The 13,140-nt window shown below is 36.0% G+C and overlaps 1 protein-coding gene across 1 annotated transcript; it reads right to left on the bottom strand.

Moving 5' to 3' along the window:
• Positions 1–375: 375 nt before the first annotated feature.
• On the bottom strand, positions 376–2,328 carry LOC137728186 (transcription factor bHLH84-like). The gene is made up of 5 exons (XM_068467049.1): positions 1,741–2,328; positions 1,217–1,459; positions 751–816; positions 580–645; positions 376–456 (listed from the first exon to the last, which is right to left on the bottom strand). Exons 1-5 carry the CDS (start codon positions 2,326–2,328, stop codon positions 376–378), a joined length of 1,044 nt encoding a protein of 347 aa, XP_068323150.1.
• Positions 2,329–13,140: the final 10,812 nt, after the last annotated feature.

Here is a 13,140-nt window from a genome sequence, read left to right as displayed (position 1 = left end):
ACACGTGAAACACATATCTGAGTTTAATATAATATCAGACCAACACAGGGCCTCTTACAGGCTACATATCCATCATCACCGATATGAGTTGTATAATTTCGAATATTCATCTGTCCCTCTAGGTATTCAACAAGGACAACATTTGTAATTCTGTAAGTAATATTATTTGTAGATGCTAGTTTATTTATTTATTTGTTAACTTTGGTACTAATCGCAATTTCATTATGAATTTTTTCCGATTCTAACAAGTGGTGCAAGAGAACTTTTGTTTGCCTTTATTTCCATGGCCTCATCAAACCATTCAAAGCCAAAAAACTTTGTAGTCTGTTCTATCAAAATAGCAGATCGACCTGCTACTACATTCTACGAGCTTCATCAAGAATTTAAGTCGATTGCAATGTTTATTCCATTGTAAGCGATAGGAGCAAACATCCATATATCATCCGAGCTTAAGAGCTGCAAAATAGAAACCGAAAAAACAATATTATTAGATCATCAAACGAAAATTTCTGTTTATAATTAAACTTGAACCAACGTGGATACATTTCAAAGTTTCAGTTCTCTTTCTTTTGCTATTACCTTTATCTGAAGCTGTAAGAACTTCACATACTGGACAGCCTCCTCAAGCATTGTGCTGATATCAACCTGCATTGCCCAAAAAAAAAAATATATATATATATATATATTATGAGAACGTAAGCTCTTAAAAAAATTACAGTAAATCTTATATTATTACATGCCGACAATTACCTTTGTTCCATTTGGTACAAGGTTCTGTAAAATTCTCAGCCTCGCATTTATTTTTCCTCTTCTTTTCTGCAGGATATGCATAGAAACTTAGTCGATTTTATCTCTACTAAGATAACATGTCGTGAACCATAATATAAGAAATGTCAACTATGAAGAAAGTTGAGGTTCTACCATAAAACCAACTGCCAATAAGGGGAGGAGCCCAACTTACTTATAAGCACATACAAAGTCTCTCATTTTTCCGATGTGAGATTCATACTCACAACAAACTATACCTCTATTGGAACAAACAATTTTGATACAATGAACTAAGTGTGATACAGTGATTTTCCATTCAAAGAATTATACATTTTCTACTTTCAAGACTTTCAACATCCTGATCCCTCTAGTATTGATCCAATAGAAATCATTTTTTTTCTTTCAAGAAATTGGTAAGTATGTACTTCAGAGCACTTTATGGACTTACCCTTGCATATAGGCTTTGGGAATCAGTTGCTGATCCCTTACTGGCTTTTTTCCCTTTTGGACTCAAGCTCGAAGTACTCACACCTCCACTCAGATCCTGATGAGAAGCATTAATGGAGTCATCGTCCCCTAAGCAGCTACTGCTTGAGCTCTGCCCTTTGGCGGTTTTATCATTATCTTCAACGTTTCCCCTTAACACCGCCTTTTGGCCCTTCTTCGCCTTCACATTCCTGTTCTTTTGCACCTACAATATTTAGATATTTACTTATGATTATTGGAGATGCTCACACATTCTCGTTTCTTTAAGAAAAAAAGGTGGTGCTTTCCACACACCCATTTTCACTTCCACACACACCCTGTTAATTTTGTCCTTTGTACCTCTTCAATTTTTTTTATCCGAGTGACAAAAATTGAGAGGGGTGTGTATAGTAATACCCAACCAAAAAAAAATAGGACAGAAAAAAATGCATCACCAAGTGCATGAAAGAGAGAGATTAATTAAAGCTTGATCTTGTGTATACTTACATCTACTGAACTGCGAGGCCTTTTCTTAGAACCTTCGGAAACCATAACTTCATTTTCCATTGCAGGTTCCCATATCGTCATCTCATGATCAGACTCCCTATTAAGCTGCAAAAGCTTTTCATAAATAGCAGCTCCCGGCTGGTTTTCAATATTGACATTGCTCAGTTCTTGGTGATGATCCATGCCATATTCTTTGCCATGAATGAGAATCAAGTTGGTAGCATTGGCATCCGACGGACGAAATGCTTCGGAGTTGTGGTAACTTGTTTCCATAATACGGTTAGGATTACCATTGTAGTGGTTTGTTTCATTATTGCTCATAATATAAGCACTAACATTTGAAAAATAAAGATTAGCAATTTCTGAAGAGTATTGTGAACCTTGATAAATGCCTTCCATGTTAGATTTTGAAAAATCATAGCTAGGACAAATTGCACATGGGATTGCTGAGCTTGAAGCCTCATTCATCTCATTTGTGACGCAACAGTTAGAGAGCAACTGGGACATGAACTCCGCCTCCTCATCGGAGGAGTACATTGCACCAAGTGAACTCCATCCACCATTTGGAATAGCTGCTGCAGATTCCATGTATGCTAAATATATAGAGCAAGTCTTTTTTCTTTTCTTTTAGTGCTAATAATTGTGAAAGCCAGACTTGTTTGATGCTCTGGACGAAGGAGATTGGGGCGTATTTATAGACAGGAATTAATATTAGCCAACTGTTGAATTCCAAATAGAATTTCCCTTACTAATTCTTAATTGCCAATCATTAGCATGAAATAGTCTATAATCTTTACACGATCATCGGCATGGGGCCTTGTACAGCTAAGAAAGGGACCAAGTTCTATGGAAATAATGTATAATTAAATATTGTCAACACTAAAAACAGAGTGGTGTTACTCACACACTTATTTTTACTTTCTACACATGCATCTCAATTTTGACCGTTAAATTGAATGAATTGAAAATAATCTAAAGACAGAAATTAATAAAAGTGTGTGTAAAATAAAAAGAAAATATGAATAACAATACCCAAAAAATATTGAACAGAAAAACAGAAACCGAACGAATTGAAGTTACAATCAATATAAATGACAGTTGTGGATATTCCTCTGACATTCAATATTTTGTGGCTTCGTACAAGTCATTGGGTTGGATGGATTAATCCCACGTCCGAAAGCCACAGCAATTTAGAACCCATTGTATGACTTAATCTAATACAAACCAAGTTCCCACCTCTTAATGACTTACCCTAAGACCAAAATGGACCGTCATAATAAGGTTTAGGTTATTAATCTTTAAAAACAAAAGGTTAAATTAGACAAAGATATATTGAACTAAATTGTTAAAAATGTCACTAAATAGTTTGAACCAAATTATTTGGCTAACCCACTGTGTATATCCCCTTTCTAATAAAAGGTTTTTTGATTTTTTTGTTTTTTTTCAAGCCAAATACCATTAGATCATATTATTAAGTTGCTACAATTATTATATTAATTTTTCTATTTCTTCGTGAATCCCCTTCCCAAGGAACATATTAACTTTCCACTTTTCTCTAATATTAAAACCATAATAAAATAAACTTGTGCATTACTTAATCCCAGAAACAGAAGGGTCAGTGGTGCTTTTTTTTAAGATCAATCTTAAATCATAATTTCATAACAATTAAAAAAAATCTCAAAATAGTAAGGCTATTCAATTAGTTGGAGCGTTCTTGACTTGGATTAAGTTAGAATTGTAATTGTTAGTTGAATTTGGCATGAATACATTGCCAAATTTTTTTTTGGGAATACTATCTTAAGAAGGGCCTCTTTCGCACAGCACCTTAAAATGTCACAGACTGCCTTGTTTTTTTCTAGTTGTTGTATATATTGCTGAGATCTCTTTGTTTGTTGACTTAGGGAGGATGTCCTAAACTTCTGCAGTTTCTTAATCATTCAGACAAACAGAAAAAAGGTGTACTCTAGCTGCACATTGATATTTTGCCATTGACATGGGAGATGCCCTAGCAGCTCATACATAGAAAAAGTTGTGCCCGATCAGATTTTTTGTATGGCTGAGATACTCTATTAGGACGTTTAATCATAGGTTGTTTGATAATTATTTTGTTTTCAATTTTAATTTTAATTTGTTTTGAAATTTGAAAACTGCAACCTTGTTGGAATAATACTTTCATGGCATGTGTACCAACCGGGGTTGGAATGAAATGAAAGGGAATCATTCTTGATTTAAAGGATTCCAGTGTTTACTATGCATTTGGGAATAAAAATTTATTCGGGGTCCACTCAAAATCAGCAATCCAATTCCTCATATTCCCAGAATCAGACTACCAAACAATAGCTACTATTCGGATTCTAGGACAAAGCCTTCATCCAGAATTAGGTTTTTCTACCCAAAACACCCTTATCTTCTCCTCCTTCAACCTGCTTCTATCCCTCTATTTCTGATCTTAGACCAGCAAAACCTCCCCAACGCCATCGCTATCACAGACTGGGATCGTCATCGGACCAGACTCCGATTGCCAAGACGGTGTGAGGCAGACAAGTTTGAGTAGTTTAATTAATAAATATTTCTTAATTTTTTAGGGTAAATAATCGTATTAGTTTATATATACAAAATAATTGAATAAAATTAAAATTTTGTTTATATACAAGGGTATTTTAGTAATCAAATTGCTTTTGTTTCTGATTCAAGTAAATTAGTAAACAGCTATTCTGAAATCTACATCAGAATGTCCTAAACTTCTGCAGTTTCTTAATCATTCATACAAACAAAAAAAGGTGTACTCTAGCTACTCATTGATATTTTGCCATTGACATGTATATAGAAAAAGTTGTGCCCAATCAGATCTTTTGTATGACTGAGATACTCTATTAGGACGTTTAATTATGGGTTGTTTGATAATTTTTTTTTTTCAATTTTAATTTTTTTTTTTTTTTTTTTTTTTGAAATTTGAAAACTGCAACCTTATTTGATTAATATTTTCAGTTATCAAAACTGAAAACTGAACTGAAAGTAGTTTACCAAGCAAGATTTCAATTTTCAAAAAAAAATGAAAACTAAAATATGAAAATGAAATAGTTATCAAATGACTTACTAAATCTTATTAGGAGGTTTAATTAAAGACAGCTTAATGAAATATTGAACAAAGGAAGTTCACATCTTACGCATAGTGAATTTTTAAGCCTAAATCAATGTCAACAAAAATTGGGTAACGTAAAGGACGTATGGTTGTTGGATTTTCCAATAAAATTAATTAACACTATAGAAAGTAGCTCAACCTTATAAACGCATGCAAGATTTGGTAAAACCTACTGATTCTTCACATCCTCACACTAAATGGTAAAAACTAATTTACGTTGTATAGGTGACTTGTTCAATTTTTTCAAGATAAAAATTGTTGGAGTTATGTGACTCGATGTATCATGATGTCATAAATCTCACATAAAGGACCAAACTAAAAAGTTTGAAACATGAAAAACCCAAATTGATGAATTTGAACCAGAAATATCACAACAAGATAGATTGACCATTTTGAACTGACTTACTAGTTGTTTCACATCTACTTTATTTAACAATCAACCAAAGTTTCATTTAGTTTATGTTTAATGACAACACAAGTTTTTCCATAGCTTCACTCATTTTTTTTGGAGAAATTTTTCATTGTATCCGAAATACAAGAAAATACATCATATGTCATAATATAAGTGAAGAAGCATTGAGAAATATATATCTATATATTCAAAATGATAGATTTCCAACACGTTCAGAACACGAGGAGGAACATAATGTTATTATACAATTGGAGTGACACTTGAAAACAAAAAAAACTTTCCTCCAATTGTATAATAACATGTGACGTTTTACCTGCATTCTAAGCACACTAAAAAACTTCTTTTAAAAAATAAAACATAACGATCAAGTGTGATATCCCACATCGCTCAGGGGAGTGATCCTTAAATGTATATTCTCATCCCTACCTAGCACGAGGCCTTTTGGGAGCTCACTGGCTTCGGGTTCCGTAGGAACTCCGAAGTTAAGCGAGAAGGGGGCTAGAGCAATCCCATGATGGGTGACCCATTGGGAAGTTGCTCGTGAGTTCCCAAAAACAAAACCGTGAGGGAATGGTAAGCCCAAAGCGGACAATATTGTGCTACGGTGGTGGAGCGGGCCCGGGAAGTGATCCGCTCCGGGCCGGGATGTGACATCAAGTCTTTTCCTTTTTTTTTTTTTTTTTTTTTTAACTATAATACATAAACTGAATACACAAATTTGAAATTTCTCCATTTCCGGGTATGGCTGACTGCTAGTCATCATTGTTATATGTTGACTTCCTGGAAATGTAGCATTATCATTGGTTTGGTACGCGGGTAAAATATCACATCAATGATTCCGCGGCGCAAGACTGAATGCCTTAATTAAGCATACTTCTGAACCTGTAGAACACGTCTTCTCGATGTTGTTGGCTCATGGTTATTCAGAGAAGGGCGGTTTTCCAGATGCCATGTACTCGGAGTTGGACACTAAAATAAAGGTTTCTTCCTCCAAAGCGGGGAACAACCGTGAAGTTTAAAAATGAAAAAAGACGATCAATAAACATTGGAATAGTGTGGAAAGTCAAACTTAATTACTTAAAATGCATTAGACCAAGTGAAGTCAACTATTTTTTATATGGAGAATATCAGCTTTAGGATAATAAAGGCCAGTAATTTAATAATATTAAACCAGAAAATTTAATTTAATAACAGTTGGTCCCATGATTTGAAAGAATAGTATAAGGAAGAAACCCTAAAACAAACTAATTTAATATTCATTAACAGTATGGCCCGTACAAAAATTAATAGAAATAAAGTTGGGAAGCAAAGGATTCTCGCCGGATTCTTTTTCTGGAGATCCGTTATGACGACCCGTCCCGAATTAAAATATATTGTATCCATGATTGTTTTATGGATATTAATGGTTTGTTATGTTAGTGTATGAAATTTCGGAGACGAAATTTTCTTAAGAGGAGTAGGTTGTGACGACCCGTCTTGAATTAAAATATATTTTATCCTCCAATGCGTGGAAATGACTATTGTGCCCTCGTGGGCCTTGTGACGTGGATGTATGTATATAGTCTTCAATTATTATTTTTCATTGACATGATTAAGTTGTAATCGATGTTACAAGAGCATGGATGCAAGTTAGGGCCGAGTCGGGTATTTAGAGAAAATGTTATGTTGAAATAAGGGAAATTGGGTTGGTTCTTTAGTTTGATCCAATTGAATGGATCTTGGGTTTGGTAGCCCAATCAGGGCTTGAGGACAGTGACCAACCCCGTAAACCACACACACACACACACACACGTGCAACCTTGTTCTTTCTCTCTCTCTCTCTCTTTCTCGAAAATTCCTTCCGTCCGTACAATCTGATTCCTCCAGCCCTCAAACACCATCAATCACCCACGGATCGAGTGATTGGAGGTCACCATCATATTGCTTGTGACTCCACGAGTCTAGTGACACTTTTGGGACGAAGAACAGTTCACAGGGACCCGAGAACTTAGAAGCTCTGACTGAGTACCCTGTTTCCCCAACTTGATCGTCGAGGTTTTACTTGTTTTTGAGACTTAGAAAGGTATTAATACAACTCCCTTAGTGTTTTAGACTAATTTTGGTTAAGTTTGAATGTCGAAATAAGCTCAACTGTGGGTTTCCAGGTTTAGCTGGAATTTCGAGGAATTTTCCGACAACTTCTCGTCGGTTTTAGGACCTCTAAAAGGTAAGAACATGTTCTACTCGTTCAGGGCTTCAAATTGATATAAAGTTTGTGAAATTTGGTTGAAAAACGAGGAAGATATTAAGGTTTAAAGATTTTTCCAGTTTCCGGCGATGTAGTGGCGATCGGTGCCGAAATCCGGCGAACCATCGGAGAAGACAAGGAATATTCTGTCAACTTTGACGGAATATACTAATGGCGTCAGGTATCACTGTTATTTTTTAGACGGAATATTTCCTAACGCTGTTAGGGATTTCGTCCGTGTGCCAGGCACGTGCCTGCGCATCGGTGCGTGAGGACGCGTGGTTCATCGGAAAATTATTCTAAAAATATGGGGATGCTCATGGTGTTGAGTAAGCCACGATGGTATATTCAAACACCCCAATTGAGCAACGTATGAGAAGTTATTACATGATTTTGGTTATGTACTTAAAATTAACATTAAAATAATGATTTCACATATAGGTGAGACGTTTCCAGAGGACGAGCATAGTCAGGCGAGACTCGGGGGTTACGATCTAGCTACATACTAGTGAGTAGGCTTTTGGTTTTCTATATATATGTATATATGCTTTGCGTTTTCCCAGAAATTTGTTTTAAATGGAGTCACGATTTTAAATGTCATGTCAATTTCATTATGCTTTAGAGTATGCATTAGTATAGATATGCATATTGTTGCTTGATGCTGCGGATGCCCAGGTAAGCTTCATATGAGTATATATTAATGATAATGGATACATTGTTTGAGGTTATACGTAGATGCATTTAGAGCTCATTATCCTGCACCCCGGTGCTAGTGCTCCCGGTCGTGGCCAGGGCACAATCCTTCACGTGATGTTCACCTCCCGCACCGTACACTCACCTTGGATCCAAGTTTGGTGCACAACCCTGTCGTACATACCACATTAAGTGGTTCCGACTCGTAGGTGACCCGCGATTATTTGCACAGCCTTCACGTAATCGTAGCACTTGAGCGTACTTATTTGCACCAAGCCCTGTCGTACAAACCACAATAGGTGGTTTCGACTCGTGTGCAGGCATAGCTGATGAGCTATAATTTCATCCATACAGGTCACGTTAGGTGACTCCGGCTAGCATATCATACATTGATTTTTTTCACCTGGCTTACTTATTTCCATATTGGGATACTTGACATGGCATATATTTGATTTTCACTACTCTCGAGCGTGATTTTTATATACGTATGTATTTTTATTTTGTGGGAAACTATATGGGTTTTACGCTGAGGGGTTATTACTTTTGGAAAGAGAAATGGTTTTGAAAAGCTTTGTTTTTGCCCACTCACATTTTATGTTTTGCGCCCCCTCCAGGTTCTAGTTAGACGTTCGTGTTGGTGGTTCATGAGGACTCTACGGCAATTTTGACATACTTCCAACAATGTAGGGTTTCCTTCACATCCTATATAATTAACACTTAGGTTATCTATGCTCTGATGATGTGTATCGGTGCTTTAAACATCTTCACTCGCACTTATATACTTAACTAGTGTAAATTAGCTAGTTTGGTTTTTATTTACCCACATATTTGTATCACTATCACTTCCACACTGCGCATATGGTTACGTCACCCTCAAGTGATAGCCAGCATGCCTCGATTTAGGTTAGGGTGTGTCATCTGTAGAATCCAGAAATCATTTTTAAATTAAATATAAAAGTACTTAACGGAAACTGACTGGACAATATACGATGAATGGACATGATTTTTGGATCCCCTGGATCCCCAGGAAAAGGGTCCGGCGATGATCCTTCTCCAAGAAACAACTAGGTCAACTCAAAATTGTATTATATAAAGAAGAGTAATGCTAAAGAGACTAAATTTGCAAACTAAATGATGTGTCACTAATAGGAATGAACATGTTTATCAACACTTAAGTAATAAATCAATAATCAACTTCCATGTTGTTTACCCTTATGAATAGGAGACTAATAGCGACTGTTACTTACCCTTATGAATCTAGCTTCCAGAAGATCCTTTACACTTCTCAATTTTTGTTTTCTACACTAGCCTATATCTATAGGGTCTGCTATTTGGTGATGTGTTGCCTTCAATCAAGGGAATTCTATGATCTTGAACCCTATGAGGAGGAATTGTACTAGGTGTAAGAAACACTACTTCAAATTTTGCCAATAGGTTGTTTCAATTCTAATTGTTGTTGATCTGTAAGATCACAGAATGAGAGTTTGCACTTTGTGACTCCAAGTGATGCAAAAACATGGATTTAGGTTCTAAATGGTAGAGTACTGCACCCACTGTGGTCTCATGTTGTAGTAATTTTTGCATGAAATATCCTCAAAATTGTACCAACAATCTCAGGACTTGTAATGCAAAATGTCCTAGAATCCTTAGAAAACTACATATACAACTTATCAAAGTCCCAGAGAATAGGACCAAGTGTTCTCAGCCATTGGATACCTAAAACAATATCACACCCACCCAATGGATTAGCATGCAAATCTGTGATGAAATGGAAATCCTGAATCTTGACAAAAACGTGAGCTAAAGTACCCTTTGTAGCTACTATACCCTCATCAGCAATCTTGACATTAAACAAATGTTTACTATTCAACTGTGTTCTTAGCCTTTTGACCAATCCCAAATCCACAAAGTTATGGGAACTGCCTAAATCGATCAATATAGTGACAAGACAGTTTTTAATCAACCCAGAATCTTTCATAGTGTTGATGGAAGGAGGAGCAGGGGTACCAAAAAGTGCACAAGAAGTTATTTGTGGTTTATCATTCTCTAATTCCTCGGTATTATCAATCACAGGATCTTTAACATCAATCAACAACAACTATTTCTTTTCACAAGTATGACCCCTCACAAACCTATCTTTGCAATGAAAACATAAACCATTTTCGTCTACAATGATCTACCTCCTCAGGTGTTAACCTCCTAACAAGTGCTCTTAACATGATTTTCAGGCAAATTTGCAATATTAACAATCTTTGACAATGGACATTGAAAATTGGGTTGAATAGCAGAATGTTTGTAAAGAGATTTCACCTTAAGCTCTGTGATCTTTGCATCCACTTGTTGAGCATAAGCAACAGCTTCAAGTACATCTTTTGGCTTGAGCAGTTTAACATCATGCCTCAATTTAGGCTTTAACCCACCAATGAAACACGATCGAAGCAGTATTAGACTAATATCTTTTGTCCGATTTGTGAGTCTACAGAATTCAAGAACATAGTCCCTAAGCGTACCAGTTTGCCTCAATTTCACTAGACTTTCAGCAGAATCTTCCATTTTAGAAGGACCAAATTCTTGGCAAAGAATATTTGTGAATTCTTCCCAAGATGGATAGTTAGTAAGGCATCGAGCCTGTTGAAACCACTGAAGTGTTTCCCCTTCTATGTGAAAAGATGCGAGTTTGACCTTCTTAGCATCATCAATATTAAAGACATTATAATAATGTTCCGCTTTGTAAATCTACCCCAGCATATCATCGCCTTCGTTGAATCGTGGAAAATCCATCTTCAAGAAAGGTGTGCGATGCTGGTGATTGAAATTCTGCCTAGTTTCTTGACGAACATGAGTTAGGGGTTCATTAAATTATGAAATTGGGGATCACCAAGAGTTGCCTCTAAAGATTCCCCAAGAGAGCCACCGTTGTAGCGCTCCATGATAGACTGCAATTGAAGGAGAATCAAATCTTGGGTACACTTGAATTCGTCCTATGAACTCTTGAATTTGTCCTGTGAACTCTTGAATTTGTCGAACTTGGACTCCAAATTGGAAATGCAAGCTTCTATGGTTTTGCACGAGGTTTGGCGCGTCATACAAAAATGAAGGATTGGTAGGATCAAAAGGCTGATACCAATGTTAAGTCCTAGCTACTTCTTCAGATATTGCACAGAGAGTATAACAAGAATACCAAATACTACTTCATTAACTGTTCTACTGCTGATACAAGTTTACTATATGTGGTAAGTTTCCAACTAACTTCATAACCAACTAACCGACTAAGACCTGGTTTGGTACTGAGGTGATTCTGAAAAAAGCTGCTATCAAAAAAAGCTGGGAGCTGTTTTTGTGTTTGGTAAACACTCAGCTTCAGCTTTTTTTCACAGTTTTGGATGAAAAAAAAGCCAAAAACAAGAAGCTGCAAAACCTAGCTTTGAAAAACCGGCTTTTTTTCACATCTGATTTACATAAAAGTTTACCAAACACTCTAATATTGCTTCTTTTTTTTTTCAAAAGCACTTTTACAAAAAAGTTTACCAAACACTCTGCTGCTTTATTTCACAGCTGCTTATTCTCACAGCACAGCAGAAGCAGCTTTTTTTCAAAGCACAGCAATACCAAACCAGCCCTAATTCTCATACAACAATTATCAACTTATTCATGCCACCTGTCATAGCATCCTAACAGTAACTTGTCAATCTTTTCATTTGGTTCTCACAAATTTATACGCATAACGATTAATAAATAAATCAATAATTTTGTAATGGAGATGTTTGGTTTAAACACATCACCCCTTGTGAGAGTTAGGTTCAAGAGGACCAAGAATTTGGATTAAGTAAAGAATTCAAAATTGGTTCTTGTAGAAATATGCCAAAACCTATACCAAAAATTGGTTCGCGTGGTAATAGACGTATTGGTTCGCGTAGGATACACTTAGAATCCCCAAGAGGAGTTATTCATGTTCTAGTCCTCCGCTAGGGCTTACGGATTCAAGGGTACAACACCCCTTATTTTAGGTCTAAACTTTTATCTTTTGTGAGTGAAGAAACCAACCTTACTTTTGTATCCCCTTTCAAATCCAATTTTAAAATGAAAATCGGATTAAGTTTTATTAAATTTAAAAAATTATAAATTAATAACGAAATTTAGATTATATGGATGATCCGATCCGCAATGACCATGAGTGGGAATTGTTTGATTGTCTTTCTCCGAGGAAGAGGGGAAACATATTCAACTTGAATTCGGGACAAGTGAAAGACTGGAATTGTTATCTCAGGTTGGTTTAAACATATATGTTAGAATATAATATAGATTCATTATACTTATACATGTAAAGTACTTGCATATTCAAAAAAAAAAATTTCTCGGACGTTTTAGACGCTTGACACTTGAGCCCTTTGACACCTGAGCCCTTAGCCAGGCTTGGTGAATCTCTTGATTGCTGTTTGTAATGTGTGCCATTGTTGGGTATGTTCAAAAAAAATAATGTAGGAGTTTTAGACTTTGTTATGTGTTGGACTTGCACCACAAGTAATTTAACCTCTCAATCAAATAATTGTGCTAAAAGTGGAGTACTGGCTCATGATCGGTTCGTTCTAATGCCTTGCTTGTCAAGGACTTTCAATGCTTTTCTCAGTGTGATATTAATGGTAGCCGAGATGGGGCTGAATATAAACTGGTTATATTCAGGCACTCCACTTCCGCTCAAGAGAAAGACAAAGAAAGATAAAGCATTACAACAAATACAGAATAATTATTGATAATTGGTATTCAAAACTATAAAACAAACACATATATACACAAATAAAATTAAAATGACCAACAAGATAGTGATCGGGTTGGACCTGAGGCCATGGGGTTGGGGCCACACTGTTGCTTCCTTGTAAAGGGATGCGCTCCTTCTAGCAGGTTTATTCATAAAAATGAATCAATTGA

The sequence above is a fragment of the Pyrus communis genome, chromosome 3, assembly GCF_963583255.1.
Source record: "Pyrus communis chromosome 3, drPyrComm1.1, whole genome shotgun sequence".
In the NCBI taxonomy this organism is placed as follows: domain Eukaryota; kingdom Viridiplantae; phylum Streptophyta; class Magnoliopsida; order Rosales; family Rosaceae; genus Pyrus; species Pyrus communis.
The sequence above is the reverse complement of the archived record's forward strand: the minus strand, read 5'-3'. Positions and strand labels throughout refer to the sequence as shown.

Excerpts from the sequence above, each read along its gene's own strand:
- LOC137728186 (XM_068467049.1), bottom strand. The coding sequence starts at position 2,328 with ATGGAATCTGCAGCAGCTATTCCAAATGGTGGATGGAGTTCACTTGGT. Across the intron at positions 1,460-1,740 it reads GGCCTCGCAGTTCAGTAGAT|GTGCAAAAGAACAGGAATGT; the intron begins GTAAGTATACAC and ends TAAATATTGTAG. Across the intron at positions 457-579 it reads TCTTACAGCTTCAGATAAAG|CTCTTAAGCTCGGATGATAT; the intron begins GTAATAGCAAAA and ends TCTATTTTGCAG.